A 22232-nucleotide genomic window follows, 5' to 3' on the forward strand; every position below is an offset into this window, starting at 1 on the left:
ATTTGTCTCTCAATGTCACCTATTTATCGTCTCACCTGACACTTTTCCCTAAACCTCTAGCTACCTGATCTTTTACATCTGTATCTTTATAGGACCACTATTGCACAACTTCAAGGGACCAACTCTCTAGTATTTATAACCCGACTTTTCCCCCATCCTCCCATGACCCCCACACCTCCTCCATCCTCCCATAACCCCCACACCTCCTCCATCCTCCCATGACCCTAGTGATGTAGGTGGCGCTTCTAAGGGCGGCCGCGCTGTTTTTAGCTCTTCGTTGGAACTCAAGTTTTTAATCGTCAAAGTCTTTTTTCTGTGCTTGCTGGATCAAGTACATGTGTGATATGTATCACTGAAGCTACCAGGAACCTGTTCTTGATCGTCTCGTGAGCAGTAGTCGATCTGCTGGGTTTGATAGTCGAGTCTTTCTCTTACCTGTGCCGACTCGGTTTCTGCGTATGTTCAGCCATGGCGACCATCCTGAGATACACTACCAGTTTCCTGCGGACCTTCCGTGCAGCTACCCAACCACTACTGAAGCATGAAAAGTCCTCACTGCTTGAGGCAGGTGTCCTTCGACCGCGAAGCAGACCTCGAGGTTGCAAAGGTGGGAGATACTTAATTCGTAAGATTGAAGCCATTATAGGAAATAGGCCGGCAGCGCAAACGGAGGCCGTCACATTGATATGCAAATCCCATCTGGAGAAACAATACAAACCGCCAGGGCGGCATTCTCATCATGTAAACAAACAACACCTTCGTCCCCTGAGGCGAGATCCGACAAAGCCACCCATCAAGCCCAGGGCCATGCCCAGTGTTCTACTGACCAATGCACAATCACTGGTCCATAAGCTAGACGAGCTCAGGCTTGGTCTCTCTGCGAACAATACGGACATCGCGGCTGTCACTGAAACTTGGTTTTCTTCTAACATTCCCGAAGATACCACGTCCATAGAGGGGTACTGTCTCTTTCGCAAGGATCGCGAGAGCAGAAGAGGTGGAGGTATCGCTGTCTACATCAAAACGAACATTAAGGCAACACCTGTCAATATCTCAACGCCTGATGACATTGAATGTATGTGGATACAGATCGAACCACATTGGACCCCCCGAAGTATCCCTAGTGTCTTCCTGGGAGCCCTGTACCACCCTCCTTGGGCCAACGAACCACACCTGCAGACTGCAACAAGCCAATACCTAATCAACTCCTTAGACGAAATTCGCCGGAAACATCCACTTGCTGGCATCATCCTGTGCGGTGATTTCAACAAGCTTCCACTAAAACCACTACTGACTAGTCACCCAGAGCTAAGACAGATAGTCACAGAGCCCACTCGTGCCGACAGTGTGCTGGACTTGATAATTACAAATGTACATAGCCACTATCACTCACCGGTGTCCACTGCTCCACTCGGAGCAAGTGATCACAACTGTGTGATTTGGAAACCCCAAATCCACCAACACCCCTGCCAGCCCTCCAGAGCGAGGCGCCGTATGGTAACGCAGGATAGAAAAGACGCCCTAGGACTCTGCATGGCCCTCACTGACTGGTCCAGTGTATACTGTGCCAGCTCAGTAGAGGACAAGGTTACATCTTTCAACAACATCATGCAAACCATGCTCGACACCTGCATACCTTACAGGAAGAAAAAAACCCGCAACGTGGATAAGCATTGGATGACAGACAATATCAAAGCGGCCCTCGAAAAAAGACAGTCAGTCTTTCAGAAAGAAGGGAATACACCCAGATGGAAGAAGCTACGAAACCAGGTGCAGTCTCTCATCAGAAAGCAAAAAAGGTACCACTACAACATGTGCATTGCGAACCTAAAAAAGCAAAAACCCCGGGACTGGTGGAACTTTGTGAACAATGAATTAGGTCGTACTCAGAAATCTAAACGAAAGATCACCTTCACTAACATCCCAGAAGACCAGGTGGCCGATGAACTTAACAACTTTTTTGGAGAAGCAATGTCGGATAGCAATACTTTTGATATGTTTCCACTCCCACCCACCGATGACTCCTTAGAGCTCTGCAACATTGGCCAGGTCAAAGCAATGCTAAGAAACCTTAACCCCAGACAAGCCAGCGGCCCCGACGACTTACCAAACTGGGTCCTTAGCCTGTTCTGTGAGGACCTTGGCCCAATCATCTGTCATCTGATGAACGTGTCTTACAACACGGGCATTATGCCATCAGTATGGAAAACTGCCAACGTCTGCCCCGTACCAAAAACATCTCACCCAACCTGTAAGAAAGATTGGAGACCGATATCCCTGATCTCCACACTGGGAAAGGTGCAGGAGAGACTCGTGCTGAACAGACTCCTTCCTTTAATAAAACCCTGGATCAAGGACCAGTTTGCGTATATGCCAAAATCGTCAACCACAGCCGCACTGCTGAAGGCATATCAGTCCTGGCTAACTGACCTTGACAACAAGCAACCATCAGTTGTACGAGTTTTACTCGCCGACATGTCTAAGGCTTTCGATAAGGTCGACCACGGCATCCTTCTAAAGCACCTGGCAACCCGTGGAATCGCTACAAGAATGCTCACTTGGATTCAGAGTTACCTGTCTGGCAGGAAACAACGTGTCGCTGCCAACGGTCAGTTTAGCAGCTGGAAAGATGTCACCTCCGGAGTCCCACAGGGGGGAGTTCTGTCACCTTACTTATTCCTAGTATACATGTCCTCTCGAACTACCAAACACGCAACAACTACAAATATTGGATACGCAGACGACATTGGACTGTCCAGATGCATGCCCTGTGTCACCGCGGAAACGGACGATACTATGCAGGAGGAAGCCGATCACCTTGACTCATGGGCAACGCAGAACAACATGGTCATGAACGGCGACAAGTCGTACGAACTCAGAATATGCTTCTCCAGAATACCTCCAGTCCTTCCACCGCTCATACTGGGTGGGAAAGAAGTACCTATTGTCACATGCGCCACCTACCTCGGATTCAAGATGACCTCTAACCTTAAGTGGGATAGCCATATTTCACATGCGACAAAAAAGGGATCACAACGTCTCCACTATCTTCGCTTACTTGCTAAAGGTGGTATGCCCCCAGACGACCTCACGACAGTGTACACAACCATAATCAGATCCGTTCTGGAATATGCTAACGTGGTGTACGCCGGATGTAACAAAACCCAGTCAAAAACAGTCCAATCTGTCCAGAAGAGAGCATCGAGGATTATCAACGGGAATAGAGGTATCCAGGCGACAGCCCACCTGCCAGCGCTCAAGTCTAGACGTGACGAAGCAGCCTTAAAACTCTTTCAACAGATGCAATCTGAAGACCATCCCTTGCACTACATGACAACAAGCAGTCGGCAACAACAAACCGGCAGAACTCTCAGAAACCATAACCATAGAACTCTACCTACTTGTAGGACCGAACGGCTGAAGAACTCGTTTCTGTTTCATGCCACAAAACTGTACAACCAGTCACTTTCGTGAACTTTTAAACGTGTAATGTGGTAAAAACCATCGTTTTTAAATTGTATTGATCTTTAAATCGTCCTAACATGTATATTTATGGCTATTTAAACTCGTCATTCCTGTCCGACGGTTTATTCTTGATGCCACGCACACAAGCTTGCAATTATTTTATAGTTCAAGGACATTTTAGATCAAATTGAACTGTGACCTGTATTTTGTATAACTAGTGGAACCTACAATTGTTACTGTCAGAACAATTCAGGATATCCAGTAGGATATCCTGCCAGTCTGCATATTTTGAATAAAGTTATAAAGTTATTAAAAAAATGACCCCCACACCTCCTCCATCCTCCCATAACCCCCACACCTCCTCCATCCTTCCATGACCCCCACCCCTCCTCCATCCTCCCATTACCCCCACCCCTCCCATATCCTCCTATACCTCCCAGCTGCCCTCACCTGTCTCTCCAGGTAGCTGACTCTCTCCGTCAGGTACTGTGAGGAGGCTGAGGACTGGTTCTGTTTCCTCATCTCCTCGTCTAACCTCAGCTTCAGGTTCTCCACCATCCCCTCCAGCTTGCGTCGGTTCTCCATCTCCTGTTCCGCCTTTCTCTGAGACTGAAAACATCAGGAAAAACATTTATAAATTACAGTTAAAACTTGTTTCAGAAGGAAAAACATTTGATTCTGTTGCAGAGCCGTCAGAACTAGTGATGCGTACCTAAACCCGCACCCAAACGTTTAGGTTCAAGTAAAAAAAAACCTAAACGTCTGGAAACAAGTCCGGACTTGAAACAAAAAATCTCTCGCTTATGTATAGTATACTGTTATACTCCCTTTTTGTCTTAAGCCATCATAAACCTTCCTTAGATCGTGAAATTTGCAATGTAAAAAATATGAAAATATTGCTGTTTTTGTGTTTTATAACTGAACTTTTGTGTTTACTACTGACTGTATATAATTTCGTATACATAGTTTTCAAATTGCATGTAAGATATATGCCAATTTTTGTAACAGGAAAAAAGAAATATTTTCATTATTTGCCATGAGTTCAGGTCCGGAGTTATAAGTCCGGACCTGAACCTAAACCCCTGGATCTAAATCCGGACCTGAAACTGAACACGGGTTTAGGTACACACCACTAGTCAGAACAAGCTGTAGCAACAACCTTTCCTTACACAGGAAGCAGCATCATGATCAAACCTATTCAACAATTTATAGATGTAGATGTTTTGGAGGTGCCAGTGGCTTGCCATGGGGAAGACAGCCCTGGGCAGACGGTGCTACAAACAACACTGTCAGGTCTGATACAGTCATGTGACATTTTGTATAACTCTTTTAGGTACCAGAAGCACTGATGCAAAAGAGACTTCTTCTTCTTCTAAGGAAAAACACACAATCACACAGATTGATCTAAGTTTGGTTACGGATAAAACAAATGATACTGAGAGAAATGCTCACCTCCTTCAAGTCATGATTAGACAATGCCGTCTTCCTTTCCATCTCCCGAGTTAAAGCTTCAGCCCTCTTCCTACCCTCCGCTTCTTGATCTAATTCTCTATACAATTTCTCTAGCTTTGTTGATGTATTCCTACATACGCAACAACAACAATGTTCAAAGATGGATAATACAGGACTAAACTTCATCTTTACCCTGGTATCCATCCCTTTTTAGATCCAGTTTGCTTGAAAAGTTCAATGGTCAAAGTTCAAAAAGGGGAGCAAGTGTTGGAGCAAACTGGAGTTGAAAGGAATGGATACCAGGCTTCCTCAAATGCCAGCATGAATGAATTCTTGAAAAAGACAATAAAGTTTAAACAAGTCAAATACCAGTCTCTTCGCTGTCATTTTCCCAAGAACTACCAGGGCTCGAAATAGTGGGTGCATGTGCACCTGTGTGCACCAAAAATTGGAGCTGTGCACCTAATTTTTGACTGTAGGTGCACCAGTGCACCTAGATATATTAGTAGGCTATAGGGTAAAGGCACTATTGTACACTAGTACATTGTATACAGAATATGCTTTGTAAGCATCAGAAAAAGCAATGTAACCTTTTGATGGTCTTTATTTGATGTATAACTTGTTTGAAATTTTGATGTTAGCTATAGAATTACAGATGGAAGTTCTTGAAGAGAGGCAGTAGCGTTAGACTTTGTAATAATAATTATGTTTTACTGACATTCTACTTTATTTCATGTGGTGCATCCAAAATTCTATCTGTGCACCTAATTTTTTTGGTCTGGTGCACCAGTGCACCTATTTCCAAAAATGAATTTCGAGCCCTGACTACAAATGATGTCAAATGTCAGCACGTGTTAAGTTGCTTGTCAATAACTTCAGTTGTACTCTTACATACACATGAATTTCCTCACTTCACTCAGAGGTGAAAAGCTTTGGTTCTGGACATCCCTTGGATAGGATGTTAAATGGAGGTCCCGTGTTTGAGGAGAGCCACACCTTAAGCACATTTAAGAACCCACCACACTTATCAAAAAGAGTAGGGGTCTTCCCCGGTGTTAATGGATCAAACAAATCTACCCTGATATGCAGCTTGTTCTGTTAAGTACAAACCCGGTGTGCTAAGCAAACTGGATATACAATACAAACAAAAAGCATAAGACAACAAAGCTCTGTTCACCTATACTTATGCTCCATCTCATCCTTGGCAGTCATCTCCATGTTGAGCTGCTCCTCCAGTTCATGTATTCTCTGGACAAGTTCTTCATTCTGACAAGAACAGATGTAAGAGGGGATGTAAGTAAGTCTGAACTCATGGTCATTCAATCAAATTTTCAACACTTTGAATCAAATTCATCTTGAAAGAAAGAACAAGATTATGTTAAGTCACAGTATATTATGTATAAATAGATGGTATACTTTCTACTGTGTACATGTAACACCAGTATGGCAAGAACTTTTTGGGAAGGAAATTCCTTACCTGTTTAGATGAACTACTGCTAACTTGATTGACCATTCTTCCACCCTGAAAAGTGACACATATAGAATGATGAATTAGATACCAAATAGCTAACTACAGTAAGTACAATGTATTTTCATAGCCAAGTACAAATAAATAAGGGATGAGAGACAAATGTAAGACTAGAAATCAACACCTTGCTGCTGCTTTTGGCCATGGATTTGCCTCAAAAACGTGCATGCATGAACATTCAGACACATCTCACCCCAGAACACACACACACACCACACACACACACACACGCGCGCGCAAAGGCATGAGCTTCCAAACATACACACAACAAGTAATGATATCAGAATACAAAGAGGCTTGGAACTTACATCAATCTGAACATGACAGCAGCACAGGAGCCACAGACAGAAAGAAGGAAAGAAAAAACTTTTAGTCACAAGGGCGGCGAGGGGAAAACTCTTAATTTGCTGACAGATGATTTGTTACGTGCATAGGTACAACAGTAAGTTGCAACACAAACATCCTTGCTTTTCATACTGCATGCGCTAAGCAAACACTGTCCGCCTTAATATTGGTAACATATATTACTCAAGCCATACATGTATGTGCAGGTCTACACGTTTAAAAGAAAATGCTGCTGTATAAGTTCACAGGGCAAATGGATGAAATGATACAAATAACAGCATTCAATAATCAAGCTTCAGAAATTATTATCATTATTGATCCTGAAGTAGGCGACAGTTGTCGTTAAAAATTTGATCTGTGTATACCTTAGTGTTGGAAGAAAGTTTAGCAATGTACACATACTACAAGCTTGAGAAACTTGGCTTTTAACTAAGATTAGAAAGAAAGGGATGTGTGATGAAATGTTATCCCTATAGACACATAGTTTTCATTTTAAGAATCTTACCTCCTCAATTCGATTGTCTGGTCTCAATCCAACTTGAAACACTCTGTAACAGAGGAAACTCAACATCTTCATACATGTTGTATATAAAAGAAAATTCAAAACATTTGATCAGAAACAAGCGACAACACAATAGGATAGAATGATGATTCTAATGGCAAGATGTTCTAAATGGCAAAGATAAAGAATGGAGCAACATTGTCCGCATGCAACACAAGATTCATAAAGAACTTCTAAGTATGAACAATTATTATTTCTGATAAGAATCATTCAACATACAAAAGATTGACATTCTAAAACATGTCATTCAAAAGGTAGAACGTCAAACACAGAAATCTTTTATATCATAGAAACAACTTTTCTGTGCGTCTTGCAGAACATGCAAGCACAAAAACGTGTCAGAAAGGTGACTTACTGACTTAAGGTATATAGGTAACACCTGCATGGCAAGGTGGAGAGAAGAAGAGCATGGAGAAAGAAAGAGAAGTTACCAGAGGAGTGAAGGACAATGAACAACATCTGTGACTAACTGCCTTTTGCATAGATAGGCTACCGCTACATGTACATGGCGCAAAAATACTTGGTGCTATGGTAGGCACTACAGTGCACACTTCAAAGTTAAGACAATACTTTTTTTCTTTCTACAAGTGGAAAAACTTACGTCTGGAGTCTTAACTCTCACTACAGTAGACATAGACAACAAAATACTTGACTTTTTGTACTTGGTTCAAACAATATAACTCTTGTAATAATTCCCAATATTGTTTCAATTACACATTCTACATATGTAGTACATAACAAGAATAAAAATATCAAAGTAATGTGTGATTTTCTAATCCATACTGCTATGGATGCAAGGATAAGACTAGTTTCTATTTCACTACAAGACAGAACAAACATGTGCATGAAGAACTTACGGACTATCCTTAATAAATGTAAAACCGATGAAAGGCAAGTGGTTGCCAGCGAAGATTTTTGGCGTGGGGAAGGTCTCATCCTCCCCTTTATCGTCTTCGATATCGTCAAAGTTACTAGTGTCGTCATCCCCCCTCAGCTCGGGGACAACAGGGGGAACAGCTGTGGAGGCAAAAAACAAAGTTTGATACAAAAATGCCACCATAAATTTTATCTCCAAACCAGAGGGATTCAACCATCATCTGGAAGTTGATCTGTGGAAAAGGACATTGACAACGTTAATAAAAGACAACAAGTTCCATCGTCATGCAGCTGCATACTTCAAACTGTTCGACACATAAGTTTGAGTTAACCGATAATCATGCTCGTTAACTTGAGGCCCTTCCTGTCTTAACTCGCTGACAAGCCATCATCAAACTTCTTATCACAGATTTGAGACTAGTAACTTAACAGGTGATCCAGTGGTCTTGATACATGAAAATGGTATGCAGCAAGACATTTAATCTTCATCCCTACATGCCATTTTAATCTACCTTCTCCGTCTACCCCTTCCTCTTTCCCCTCTTCAGTTTTATTTTCTCTCTCTTCTGCTGCTGGTAACACTTCTGCAAATGGCATGGGCTGTACCACTTTAGTTGGGGAGGGTACAGGGGTGGCATCTGGTTCAAGGAATGTAAGAAGACCATAGGCAGAATAAAGTAAAGTTGAGAAACATAGCAAAGAACAGCAGTTTTTAAATATCACTCAGTTGGATTACAGGACAAAATAGAAAGGAAAATTGAGCAGAGATAAAAGGGAAGGATGCAAGGATTTAGATTTGAATGATGTAAAAGATAGTAAGGAATGTGTGAGAGAAAAAACCTTCATCGACAGATAGATCCCCATGGCTCAAACTTAGGCTGGAGTTGGACCCTTCATCTTGCAGAAAAAGAAAAGCAAAGGAACAGTAAGAACAAGAAATCCAACAGCAAGGTGTAAAGAAGAAATTGATTTGAAAAATAGGAAAAGATGGCAGAAAGCAATTTTATGCAGCATTTTGTTACCACATGTCAGCAGTATGGCAAGATGATAAAAAAACAAAGATGCACACTTGTTGTTACGAGAGTTTGGAAACTAATGGCATGTAACGTAGAGAAAGGCAGAAGCTGGTGGTGACAAAGACCTTCGGAGGCGCTGGAAGCAGGGATGTCACCTATGGTATTGCGGCGGTCAGGATTGTCAGAACTGGGCGCCGCTACATGTACAGCAGTGCAACAGCAGTTAATATACATTGGAGATGAATGGATGGTGTTCACCAAGGTCCAGTCTTGTTATAAGGAGAATCCATCATTTTAATGGGACACATATGTTACGAAAAATCATTTTTTTATCCCAAGATGTCGCAGTAGGACACAATTTAATCAGGCTATCCCACAGGTGCTATGACTTTGTCAATTGACTGTTGTCTGATTCACACTTTGTTTGTTTGTTGATAATAAGAAGATTGCACAAAACTAGACGTTGGCATATCAGGTCAAAGGAACAGTAAAAACACAAAGAGGCAGTTGATGCAATTGAGTACTGATGTTCTAAGTAGCAAAAGCAGGATGTGGGAGAAATGAGCAAGAGGGGATGTCATGAACCTTCAGAGCGCATGTACTCGACTAGTGGGCAGCTGTGAGAGTGTGGTTGGTGTGGTGCAGGAGGAGACAGGAGATCTGACATGGGGTGATCGAACAGAACAACGTTAAAAAGTGGAACTTCATAAGTTGAAAATGAATGTGACAGAAATGTCGTCAGGGTACAAAAGAAGACATTAAACAGGAAAGGAAAATAAGGAACATGAAGAAGTATACGAAGTGGAAAGTTATGGCGAGGTCAAATTATGAGAAAAATTGAGGATTTGAATGTTGTCAAAGTGCAAAGACATGACAGAAAAAGAGTGAATGTGAGCAACCTCTGAAGACTTTCTTGAGCAAGCCCTGTCTCCGTTTGCCAGGGAAACCCGAGGAGGCATCAGATGCCTGGGTCCCTGTCAACCCAGAGGGGAGACATGTTGGAACTACACATAAGGCACTGAAACTTAAAGCATAGGAGGGAGCAAAATAACAAGGGACAGGGAGGAAATGAAAAAAAAGGAAGGGCAAGACTACAAAGTTGTGTACATAGCAAGGACATGCAAACCTTTACTGGCCTTTCATGTAATTTTCAGAATTGCATCATGGAAATATTTTCAAAGCTCTTTAATAGTGCTTTGTTTGTATCGCATAACCAATAACACTGAAGTTATTATTTCATTTCATATTTTCAGATTGGTCGAGTTCTAGATTACAAAGACATCCTTGCACATTACAAAACTCTGCCTTGTATGCAAGCAGAAAGGAGAGGAAGTCAGATGCAAATCAAAAGCAAGCAAATCAAGGAAAGGTTATTAACTAGGGGGAAAACCTTCAGAGAAACCACTACTGCTGGCTTTGGAACTTCTGGTATAAGACCTGTCACCTACCAGGGATAGAGGGAGAGAGAGAGTCTCAGAAAAAAAGAAAGAAAACAGACTATTATCAAGAACAGGGACGTAAGATAAACAAATGCAGGCTACATGGATGAGCACTACCATTGAAATTAGAAGCCTCTGCTTCAATCGTGTATGAAATCTTTTATTTGTGGCAGGCAGTTTAAATTTAAGTGCTTTTAAAGATAATGATATTAATTGTTCTCTTTAAAACAAAATTGAAAGAGACACTAGAAAATAAATGATGGAAATTAATTAGCAGTCTGCTGCATTGTATGATCTGGAAAGTTGCCCGTTACATGCTAGTGTAGTGAATGTGCTTCTAAATCATCAAAACTACAATTGTACACATCTGAATTGTAAAAGAGTCAATAACCTTGACACAAATATGATGGAAACAAAACGGAAAGAAAGGTAGAATAGACTGAAGACAAACGAAAGTGAGTAATGAAAGATAAGATGAAATGGAATATGTAGTCAAGTGTCAACCTTCTCTGAAGGCAGGGCATTCCTCCTCAAAGACTGAAATGTCTTGGTCACTTTTAAATGGAGGAGAGTTGATCCCCAAATCCTCCACTGTGAGAACAAGTAAACACAGGTAGACCTGGTGCTTACCAAACATGCAACAGTTCATGCAATGGAAGAGGATGAAATGTGCTACATGTACATCCTGATATTTCTACATTTTTGCATTCCATAGATGGAAAAGATATACTCCAATGTTATCTTAGTCTTAGGTTAGGGATGAACAGTTAACAAATGTTACAGAACGAGAAGTAATCTTTTAAGTACGAGTTCTGGCAAACCAGTGTATATGAAAAAGGAACAAACAAAAAATGACATGCAACAGAGAAAACAGGAGAGGGCAATTATCTATTCTTTTTTCGTTCAGTCACTCACTTGTCACTCACTTCTTATATAACCTTGAACATGATGAGCTGACAGTGAAACCAAAGTGAGAAATAAGACAGAGGGACACACAAACAGACAGACAGACACACGGACAAAAAGAGAGTTTGTCAAAGACAGGAGGAAGAACCTTCGTCAGTGTCGTAGTAGCTGTCAGAAGTGCTGTGTCTGGGTTCAGCGTTGATGGACCAGGAGGACCCTGGGGGGTAGCACACCTCCCCTGTGCAAGTGTACGCTGTGAGGTTACCATGGCAACACGAGCCAGGTGTGTGGGGGGGCAGGAACAGGGGAGGGTGAAGTATAGAGTGCAAGGTGCTGTTAGCAGAACTCAGGTGATATGCACTGTTATCTTATACATAGTAGAAAAATACTTGTGTGAATGATTTGCAGAGAGAAATTTAAAGTGATTCCCCTGCATTTTTGTTGGTCATTCAAAATATGTGAAACTGTGAACTTGGCATTCAGCTTCTGATGGATTGTGACAGTTTACATATGAACAGCCAAAATTCCTGTTTCCTGGCCTGGTGATTCCATGCAGTAGGACAAACGCTGACAGAAGAATCAATTGAAAAACAAAGAAGTTGATAAAAGAAAAATTAAGCATCAAGTCAATTACAAGAGTGCAGTGTGAACAACACTAAGGCATGCTGCTAAGAGTGGTTCAATAACATTCAATTTGCAAACTAAAAAAAAATCACTGATTTAGTAGTATTTCATGAACAGATCTAGGTGAGTAAGTTGACTGTGATCAAACGGTACAAAGATAAATTTCACAATCTAAATCAATTAAAGAATGTTGAATATTGTTAAATATTGAAAAGGCAGAAAAGCAAACAAAACAGAAATGGAGAGTGTAAAGAGGTGAAAGGGATTAAAAGAGTAAGGACCTGCATCTGGATCTTCAAAATATCTGGCATCTATGTCGCTCTCAAGCTCGGGAATAAAGGGAGCTTCAACTGAGGTACAGAAGAGTAAAGAAAAGAAAATAGAGAAGAGTAAGCAAGATAAGAATATACATGTGAGAAATATCAAACTAAGAACGACAGATAACAGAGAGAAAAACAGTTTTTCTATGCAAGTAGAATGGAGATGATATTATATAAGTGGTGCTTACTTTTCTATTTACCTGCTTACGGTGCACATAACACATATTTGTTATAATAAGAGTCTTCAATTGTTAGATTTGACAACTTTTCAAAGTTGCATTCCCAGACTTTGAGGATTTGTAAGACTTTAGATGTAAACCTTCCACTGATCTAATCCTTCAGTAATCCAATACAGCTGACCCATGAAACAACTGGAAACAAACCATCCCCACTGTTTGTTTCGTATCAGCCACCAACAACACTCTGATCACCTATAGACTAACCTGAAACCCCCAAATCACCCTTCCTGCACTCACTGACCCCAATCTAAAGACACCTGACACCACAGCATACTGAGAGCAGGGTACAACCTGTATCTGCCTCCACCTTTAACATACCACTAACAGCACTAGCTGCCTAGTATCTGTGTATGTTATACAGACTTGTAGGAACCCACTGCACTTCATGATCATTCTGTTACATGATCTTTGGTGCAGAAACTTGGTTTTACAATTGTCATTCAATGCAGCTTTGTGACAGTTCCTTACACACCTAACATATGTCACATGATGTATTTATGCTTCACATTTTGAACCTTACTGGTTCTATGCTACATGAAATCATCCTGTATCAGAACAATAATCACATCTATTTGTACCTTATGTAGGAATATCAAACTTAAAACATTAAGCTACTGAATACGTTTCTTCGCCACAAAATCATTCCTTTTATTGGCATGGTTTGTTATAACGCAGAAACGGTGGTCTAGCATTGAGGACAGACTGGCTTCAAAACCTGTAATCTGTAGAAATCCTCACAACAAACAAGCTGAAAATTTTTTCAAAGGAAAAACGTAATTATGTATAACTATAAGTTTATGACTTACTATTCCAGATGGTCTTCCAGGTCAAAATGCTCACAACAAACAAGCTGAAATATTTTTCTCCCAAGGAAACACATAATTATGTATAAGTTGATGACTTACTGTCCCGGATGGTCTCCCAGGTCCACTGGTCATTCTGGAAGAAGGGATGTCGTCTGATCTCCTCCACACCATTTCTACCCAGCCGCACAGATCTGGTGGGGAACAGAAAAATGGTGAAGCTCTTCAAAATGGGCTGTTAACGTTCCTGAAATCCTCTCACCAAATACACTGTCAATTCCAAAAAACAGGACACTGGTATCCTCTCTTTTCACTTCATGAACAAATAACCAAGCTGGGAATGTTGGTTAAGCCCACATTTTTTGTAAACTCTATTTCACTTAAAACACCTGTCCATTTCAATAAGTTCAGTACGTTTCTTCATTTGACTTAACCATTACAATGGATGGAGGGGGCGACAAAATGGGTGATATAAATCACCTTTAACAGTATGGGTAAGTGCAATTTGGGGTGTTGGCAATTACAGTTCAACTTTGATTTAGAATCAACCAGTTGTTACCCCCTCACAACAAACAAAATACACAAATAAACAATAGGATAAAAATGTGCAAATGTATCAATTACAATAAAGACAATGCGTACGAAACTAACAAAGCGACAAAAATCAGAATGTATACACCTGTTTAGCACGGCCTTGTGGCCATACAAGCACAACCGTGTGCCTGGAATGTCACTATCATAAACCTCTCTAGATCTACCATGCATACAAGTACACCTGGATGTACCTATCAGATAAAAAGGCACAGATGAGGTTCTTGGCTTCTTTGGACATCTCCACATCATCAGGGAAGCCCAGGGAGTTCTTGTGGTCCATGATCTTGCCGTACGTCCCCACCAGGGAGTCTGCATAGAACGGAGTGTCGCCTGGACAGGTGAAAGAAGAAAGAATGATGTTGAGCTCAAACAATCATTAGAAAGCCGTCTATAGCTGAATCAAAACTGAGATGATGAATATTTCTTTTGATATTGTACAACAGGCATATTTAACTTTGCTCTATAGCGAAGATTAGTAATGTAATGAGGGACCACAAAATAAATCTATAAGAGAGTAAATGCTTGTGAACGAAAAAATATCATTTGCAGCTAGAAAAGGTGTATCACGAAAACTATCTTATATCAATTTAGTCATAAATCCATTGAAAGCTAAGACAAAAGACAACATCTGGATACATTGTATATTACCAATAACTAACGACAAATGTAAAACTCTCCATTCTTAAAAATGTAGTAACTTATGGAAGTAGCAGATTGTCCTACCATCAATCAATGGGTGATAGTCAAGGATTTGAAGAAAGGCCATTTATATATCACCTAGACTATAATATCTTGTAATTCTATAACTATATCTTGTGGTTCTTACCAACTAGCATTTCATAGAGGAAGACTCCGACGGACCACCAGTCACACTCCCTGCCGTAGTAGCCGTCCCCGCCCTGGGACTTCAGCACCTCTGGGGAGATGTAGTCTGGAGTCCCCACCGCTGTGTCTGACCGCACCATACCGTTCTGTACAGAGGGGCACACACTGTGACTAACTCCAAGTTACTGTGTTATGGCAAACAAGCAGATCTAAATATGTTATAATAGTTTTATAGAAGACCACAGTTGTCCACCCTCATTAAATCAGGACCCCTATTGCTCCACGTTAGCTCGCTCGCGTAGGGGCCCTGATCTTTAGTGCCGGTAGACATGGTTCTGGCGACGTCACCACCAAAACAGCTTTAGCCAATCAGAGGGTTTGCTAAACCTCATGTAAAGCAAAAGCGCAAAGGACATCGGTACTTTAGGTTCAGAACAAATTAACCGCTAAATAAGGATAGCTCATTAATTATTCATGAGCAACGGTCAGTAACGGCGCCAGAACCATGTCTACCAGCGCTGAAGATTAGGGCCCCTACACGAGCGAGCTAACGTGGAGCGATAGGGGTCCTGATTTAATGAGGGTGCAGTTGTCCTACTTGGATGATGTTACACACTACACAATGTCAACCATGTTTACAAAAAGTATTTCCAACATTTCAAACATGCTGTTGGGAACTCGTAAAGATCACCTACTATGGTAAAACTTTATAACATACTATGAAGCATAAAGTGACTTCAAACACCAGAAAAAGAGTTAGAATGCAAGTTTCGATGAATGTGTATATCGTTTTCAAATTATTTCCCACAATACAACATGTACGCAATATATGGCGTACAAATTAATTCAAATTTATCAAATTGCAACAAGTAGAATAACAACTGACGTCATCCATCTTCATACAGGTGCCGAAGTCAGCCAGCTTCAGGTGACCCCTGGCATCTAACAGCATGTTGTCTGGCTTGACATCCCTGTAACACGGGTACAGCAAGTCGTTAGTGGGGCATAGAGGAACTGCAAACTATGGCACCAGAGCATTTTATGAGGCTTGAAAACTGGAAATATTAAAGTTGCTGTAACCTTTATGAAATTGACATTTAATGCCACTGTTTACCACATTTGTATGCGGATTTCTTATCAAAAGTGCTCAAAAGCAGCAAAAAAATGAAATAAAAATTAAGCTACATGGTGATCTTTTAGTTTCACGCACCTAGTGTAAATAGACCGATACCATAGCCCCACCCACCTCCGTCAAAACGTTGAAATGCAAAATTAAAAATATATAAAAATGCAAATATTTGACGAACAGGCAGGCACTCTCTCATTGGTTGAACCGCTAATTGTGATGGACAGTCAGGATCAGTCTATTAGGGCTTGGATTTTCTATCAGTTCTCACCACACAATGATATGGTATCTTTGCTCCTTTAATGTCGATATGTAATGGTATAGTGTTATTGAAACTTACATGCCTTGGATGAGTTTCTAAACATGGGCATGTTGAAAGACTGGGAAATCAAAGAATCCCTAAGATTGAATTCAAATACAAACCAACAGGCAAGTGCCCTTTTGGTAGACCCAGGAAAAGGTGGAAGGATAACATACAAGAAACATTAACAAAGTACAGACTGGGCAGACTAGAAGACTTGGGGAGGAAGGGGTCTGCCAAGACAGAATGAGAATGGAGAAGGCGATGCTCACAACTAATACTGACAGTCCCTAAGGCCTACCAGGGGAAGATGGAAGATGTACCTGTAAGAGTCTCTAAACCTACCTGTGTACAAATCCCATGGAGTGGATGGCGTGCAGAGCCAGCACCACCTCTGCACAGTAGAACTTGGCCCACTTCTCCGGCACGTCGTAGTTACTCATCAGGTTAACCAGGTCCCCTCCTGGCATGTACTCCATCACCATGTACAGGTACTTCGGGTCTTGGAAGGCATAGTGCAGCTGGGGAGGGGCGCACACTTATCATAATCATCATCATCATTGTTAACCCATCTGGGCCCATCAGGCGCAAAGTAGGGGGTGAGTTGAGGTCTTGGATTAGGGTGGGCAGGCCTCCAGCCTGGCACGGAACGACTCAACGGTGGAGCCGTCACAACCGTGCCAGGCAGGTTATAACTTGTTACCATACCATTCAAAGAACTCTACCTATCTATCTGATGTGCAAGGCTGCATTGAACTGCTAGCTATCGAAAAAGCGTGATGCAAAGCCTGGCGGAGGTTGTTTGCTTTACCACTTCTAACATGACAGTTACTATAGATCTTGAATAAGTGATGTCTACAGTCTAGTGGTCATAAACTAAAAGTAGATAAAAGATAAAGAAAACAGAAACACAGTTTTAATGTTACAAGTCACCAGAATGGTAACTTCTACATGTACAGTCTACATTTCACACTCCCTGCTCAAAAGATCCATTGCATAGTGCTATGTATATATCACATAATCTTACTCAAAGTGTTTCTTTTACAACATGTCACCACTGTGGAAAAGGAAGTAACGAGAAGCGTACCTGCACTATCCACTCACTGTTGGCATGTGCCATGATATCTCTCTCCTCCCAGAAAAAGGCTGACTCCGACCGTTTGATCATCTCAAACTTACTCAGCAACTTCATGGCATACACCTTCTGTGTCTTCTTGTGTCGGACCTGCAGGGAAAAAGGTAAAAAGGCCATTTTAATAACTGCAAGACTTTCCTTGAAAATCTCTTGCACACATTTCTCAATCTTCATTCATTGTGGTTCTTCTATTCCTACAGGATTTACAGACACTTAACACTTTTTGTTCCTATCTTCTGATTCATCAACAAAACTTGCGTTTCCCAAGAAATGATGCACAAGGTCCTGTTGATTGCATTTGCATCAGTAAAAATCAAGTAGCGAGATGAAGTTTCGAGACATTATTGGGATCCTCAGATCTTATCAGAAATTCTTAGAACCAATGTTATCACTTTTAAAAGATAGAGTTGTCCCTCACAGGTACAGATTGTTCCATTCTGACTCTAACCATTGTGTCCCTGCATTAAGATCATTTTCTCTTTCATTTTAATATTACAAAGCGTATTTAGTAACACAACTGACAATAACTCACTCCACACACCTGCAACAATAACAAACTTAACAATAGTAATACACACACAATGTACTAATCTTACATACGGCATGGATTTTACACCAACCACCATACCTGGTGAGCTATAGCTAGTAATGAGGTCAACTACAACAGTGAAACACAGATTCAATCTTGGCCATTTGCCCAGGACTGGCTTGTAGTATCCAGTATTAGATTATGCTTGAGGAACACTTTCATCAGACCAAGGTGGGCAGGGGTGCATTATGGACCAATTGGCTAGGATTAGACTCATGTTATACCTGACAAGGAAAACCAGCCACATTTTCTTGTACTCTGAATGCAAAAGTACAACAACCTGGACAACATATTTTTTCAGATGTGTTTAGCATAATCATTGGTTTGTCTCTTCTAAACACTGTCATTTCTTCTTATCATGGCCAAAAAATTACCCACTTCACTGCACATAATAGCCTGTATTTACCATATCTCAACAGTGACAACAGCTTTGGAAAGGGATGATTTACATGGCTGACACCGATTCTAACGTAGTTGCTGGAGAAAACTTTTTTTGCGAAAAGTCAATTCTTATTTCTCTAGCTAACAGGGACATGCTATCACAGCATGACTGGAATGTTGTTACATTTGGAATTGGATTACCCACACCGTAGTGCAGAGCCATTGTCAGCTACTATAACGTTACATCTGGGACAGACAAGGACAAGAATAGAGATGCAAATATAAATACATGTTGAACAACAGACAGACCCGGTCATATGATGGACATAAATGCATCACACCTGTATTTCCTTAAGTTTGCCTCAGGGCAGTATTTACATTTTTGAGCAATGATATGATTGTTGTTGTTGGCTTCCAGTAACACACAGTACATCATCTGTATTTTCAAGACTGTGACATCGATGCTCCAGCGATCTGAAGAGATTGACGTACAAGCCAAACTACATGGAGAGGTCTGAAAGCAGGCTGGTGATTGATGCGTGCAGCTGGTGTGGGATCAGCTGACCCGGTGAGCCTGGAACGCTTATGGTTATGTCTGCTACGTGAGGTGCGGAATCGGGCTTGTCTCCCAAAACCAAGCCCCCTTGTCAAGAAGATGCCAGGGCATTACTTTCAGTTTAGACAAATGACGTGTTATGGGGCTGAACCACCAAAACAGAGCTTGTTTACACTGCGAATTCTCCTTCGTTTGGCCACCCCTCCCTTCCATACACAAAGTAGGGATGTTTAACATACATGGCGGGGGTGTTTGCTGGGCAAGTGCGCTGTGACTGGGTCAGCAGGGCCAGGTGACCCCTACAACGGCAGTTTTCCTCAGGCCTTACAGTCCTGACCTTGATCCAGTGTGCCCTGAGCAGGGTTCATACACGCACTACTCTTGTAGAACTCCTACATCCTACTTGAGCAACATACAGCCTCAGACTAGAGTCATTATCAAAGCTCTCTGGTCAGCTGACTGCTCAATAACAGGTCTTCATATGTCCAAATCGAATTGAAGATGAGTTTCACTTCATTATGGAATGCACTAAATATGATGCTCTACGCGATGAGTTATTCAGCTCTCTCAATTCAAGTACTTCAGATTTTAAGACACTTAATGCCACAGATAGATTTGACTATATATTTAAATGCAACAGCCCATACAGTGTTAAAATAGGCAAATATATAAAAGATTGTTTTGTTATTAGAAAAAATAACGTTACTCAAAATTAGCCCAACTTGAATCATTTAAAACCTAAGATAGTCATTTTGTAGTAGTGAATAGTTTTATTCCATACTTATGTCTTGTTCTATGTTTACTGTTGTTGTCATACTTTGTACCCGCTACAATAGTCGCGCAATAAAGTTCTCTTCTCTATGCTTGCTGGAATATGCATATCTTTAGAAAGACTATAGATTAACAGACCTGTTTTATTTGCTGCTTCTAGTAAATTTTCAGCTTTGTGTTTTATGGTTAGAATGGATGCTAGTTTTATTTTAATATGTTGAACTGGATCTAGCAGAGCATTTTTTTTCTTGTGATCAGTTTAATATCATATTACACAAGTCATATGTTTTGGACTTGAATTTTTTAGTTTTTCCAACTGGACACTTCTGTTTTTCAGATTGTAAAGACGTCCCAAACCTGGGTACAAGTTACATCCAGCCTGAATCGGCTTACATGTGGGCCATTTCGGCACTTCCAACTGGGCTGTGATATTTGGATGCCAAACATAACTGAGCCCCAATGCCCCAGTAGGGCTGCGGGTGGGGCATTCCAGCCTGAATGACAGGGAACAATATTAGAGCGGACACGTGTAAGCTCTCTGTTTTGCTCAACTTGTCACACAACTTTTGACAGCCGCTCTAACAACGTTAACTGTTCTCAAATCAAACCACTTCATCGGTACTGCATGTGTAACACGCTGTATGACAGGGAATGAGGTACAAATGTCACATATAATAAATACAGTATCAGAAGGAAACAAAATCAATTGCTGTTCTTCTTTTTCAAATTTGAATGTTGTTCCTTGTCCATATGATTTGTATGTTATGTAGCTAAACGACTGCTGGAGAATAACTTGGTGTGACCTTCACTGCATAATGACCTTCAATCTAGACATCTGGATCTAGATCTGCACCCAGATCAGATTGTGTAATCAAATCCAACAAACAAGTCTGGAACAGTATTGAAGACACATACCCTTCCACATTCCAGCTAAACATCTAAGGCAAATGGATGTAGAGTATGCATTTGTTTATTTGTAATAGCCAAATATTAGTAATTTTCTTGATGCTTCTTTGTTAAGACAACTTTAGATGACTTGATTATATATCAATTATAATCAATTTTGATTAGAATAGAGGATGAGGGTCTAGTTTAAGCTATATAGGCTTTTTGTTTTTCCCTCCTGCACCTGTTTTATCTATTGTTTATCGTATTATGTATTATCTAATAAACAAACAAAAGACTTACCAGTTGAACTTCACCAAAGGCTCCTCTTCCGATAACCTTGATCATGTCAAAGTCCTCGGCCCTTAGCCTGTTCTCTTCAATAAATTCAACCCATTTTTCATCTAGGGGGAAAATCTCCATAATATTAGTGGCATTCCATAAAGAGAATTTGTATCAGGCAGGGAATTAATGTAAAATTAAAGATACTGTGCAGGTACCAGAAAATTTGAATAAAATACAGATTATGGATGTTGCTTATAATTAACACAATAATCCAATTTATATGGGCTAAACATTTAAACCTTGCTGTCAAGGGTGTTTGCAAAAATGGTGACTCGAGATGATTAGAAAATGTGACAGATTTTGGCAAGTTCCCGGTGTAACTCAAGGAAAAAAGAATGGCATCCGAATGATGTAAAGAAAGAAGGCATTACAGACCACTATTACTTGATGTTGTAAAAATGGTATAGGGCAAAACAAAGGGTCATACTTACATCTGGCCAGGAAATTGTCAACGTTCTTGTTCTTCCGTAGTGCAGGAAAATTACAGTCTGTGACAAGAGCCGCAATTCCATCCTATATGCGAAAGATAAAAGAAAACATGGACTGTCATCATACTGTCAAAACAATGTTCCGCAAACTTTAACTTTGTACATCTGACAAAACTTTCAGTGTTTATTGCTGCCGGACAATATAAACCTTGTATATATGAGAATACTTTATGTTTGGGACTACATTGTTAGCAGCGACACCTAGCTGCAGTACAAAATATAAACAGTGACTCTCCAATCTGATGAAAGCATTCATGAATGTTCCACCAAGAAAGAACCTGCTTATCTGTGTGCATGTTTTATCAATGATTGAGTACATACCTTCATACATTTACATTAATCTTCAGACCTCTTGGTGATATGACATCTATCCCATGGTTAATCATAAAAGTACAAGTTTGATACATTATTTACCTCTCAAACACTAATTACTCATACTACTTACAACTCCCTACTGTTGCAAAGGTACATTTTTGTACAGGTGTTTTCTTACTATCTTGCATGGTCATGATGCCTATTGGATTAAGGTCAGATTTCTAAACACCATTTTGTATTCTGTAAAAAGTTACCCATACAAATCTTTTCTACCATAAGAAGTCAGAGCCCAGCTTTCAACAGGCACTAATGTTTAGGTGCAAATAGTCTTCGATTTGTACTTTGG

At 40.7% G+C, this 22232-nt stretch overlaps 1 protein-coding gene across 15 annotated transcripts in view; it reads right to left on the reverse strand.

The window, feature by feature from the left end:
- The window catches only part of LOC136427645 (rho-associated protein kinase 1-like), a 59433-nt gene that overhangs the window by 24326 nt on the left and 12875 nt on the right, over window positions 1-22232 (reverse strand). For 7 of the 15 annotated variants that reach the window (XM_066416686.1, XM_066416685.1, XM_066416675.1 and 4 more), the window contains exons 2-23: window positions 21515-21596; window positions 21042-21142; window positions 17509-17646; window positions 16767-16942; window positions 15881-15965; window positions 14996-15140; window positions 14361-14499; window positions 13678-13769; window positions 12495-12563; window positions 11738-11842; window positions 11188-11274; window positions 10623-10688; window positions 10144-10218; window positions 9069-9125; window positions 8741-8866; window positions 8210-8369; window positions 7708-7731; window positions 7296-7338; window positions 6395-6439; window positions 6095-6183; window positions 4918-5047; window positions 3916-4074 (exon numbers count right to left, since the gene is read on the reverse strand). In XM_066416686.1, the coding sequence (XP_066272783.1) occupies window positions 3916-4074; window positions 4918-5047; window positions 6095-6183; window positions 6395-6439; window positions 7296-7338; window positions 7708-7731; window positions 8210-8369; window positions 8741-8866; window positions 9069-9125; window positions 10144-10218; window positions 10623-10688; window positions 11188-11274; window positions 11738-11842; window positions 12495-12563; window positions 13678-13769; window positions 14361-14499; window positions 14996-15140; window positions 15881-15965; window positions 16767-16942; window positions 17509-17646; window positions 21042-21142; window positions 21515-21596 (2193 nt within the window). Of the gene's footprint in view, window positions 1-3915; window positions 4075-4917; window positions 5048-6094; window positions 6184-6394; window positions 6440-7295; window positions 7339-7707; window positions 7732-8209; window positions 8370-8740; window positions 8867-9068; window positions 9126-9369; window positions 9494-10143; window positions 10219-10622; window positions 10689-11187; window positions 11275-11737; window positions 11843-12494; window positions 12564-13677; window positions 13770-14360; window positions 14500-14995; window positions 15141-15880; window positions 15966-16766; window positions 16943-17508; window positions 17647-21041; window positions 21143-21514; window positions 21597-22232 lie in introns of those variants that run through there. The other 8 variants (XM_066416684.1, XM_066416688.1, XM_066416677.1 and 5 more) reach the window with 7 other exon arrangements.

This window comes from Branchiostoma lanceolatum, chromosome 2 (genome assembly GCF_035083965.1).
Source record: "Branchiostoma lanceolatum isolate klBraLanc5 chromosome 2, klBraLanc5.hap2, whole genome shotgun sequence".
NCBI classification, from domain to species: Eukaryota; Metazoa; Chordata; class Leptocardii; order Amphioxiformes; family Branchiostomatidae; genus Branchiostoma; species Branchiostoma lanceolatum.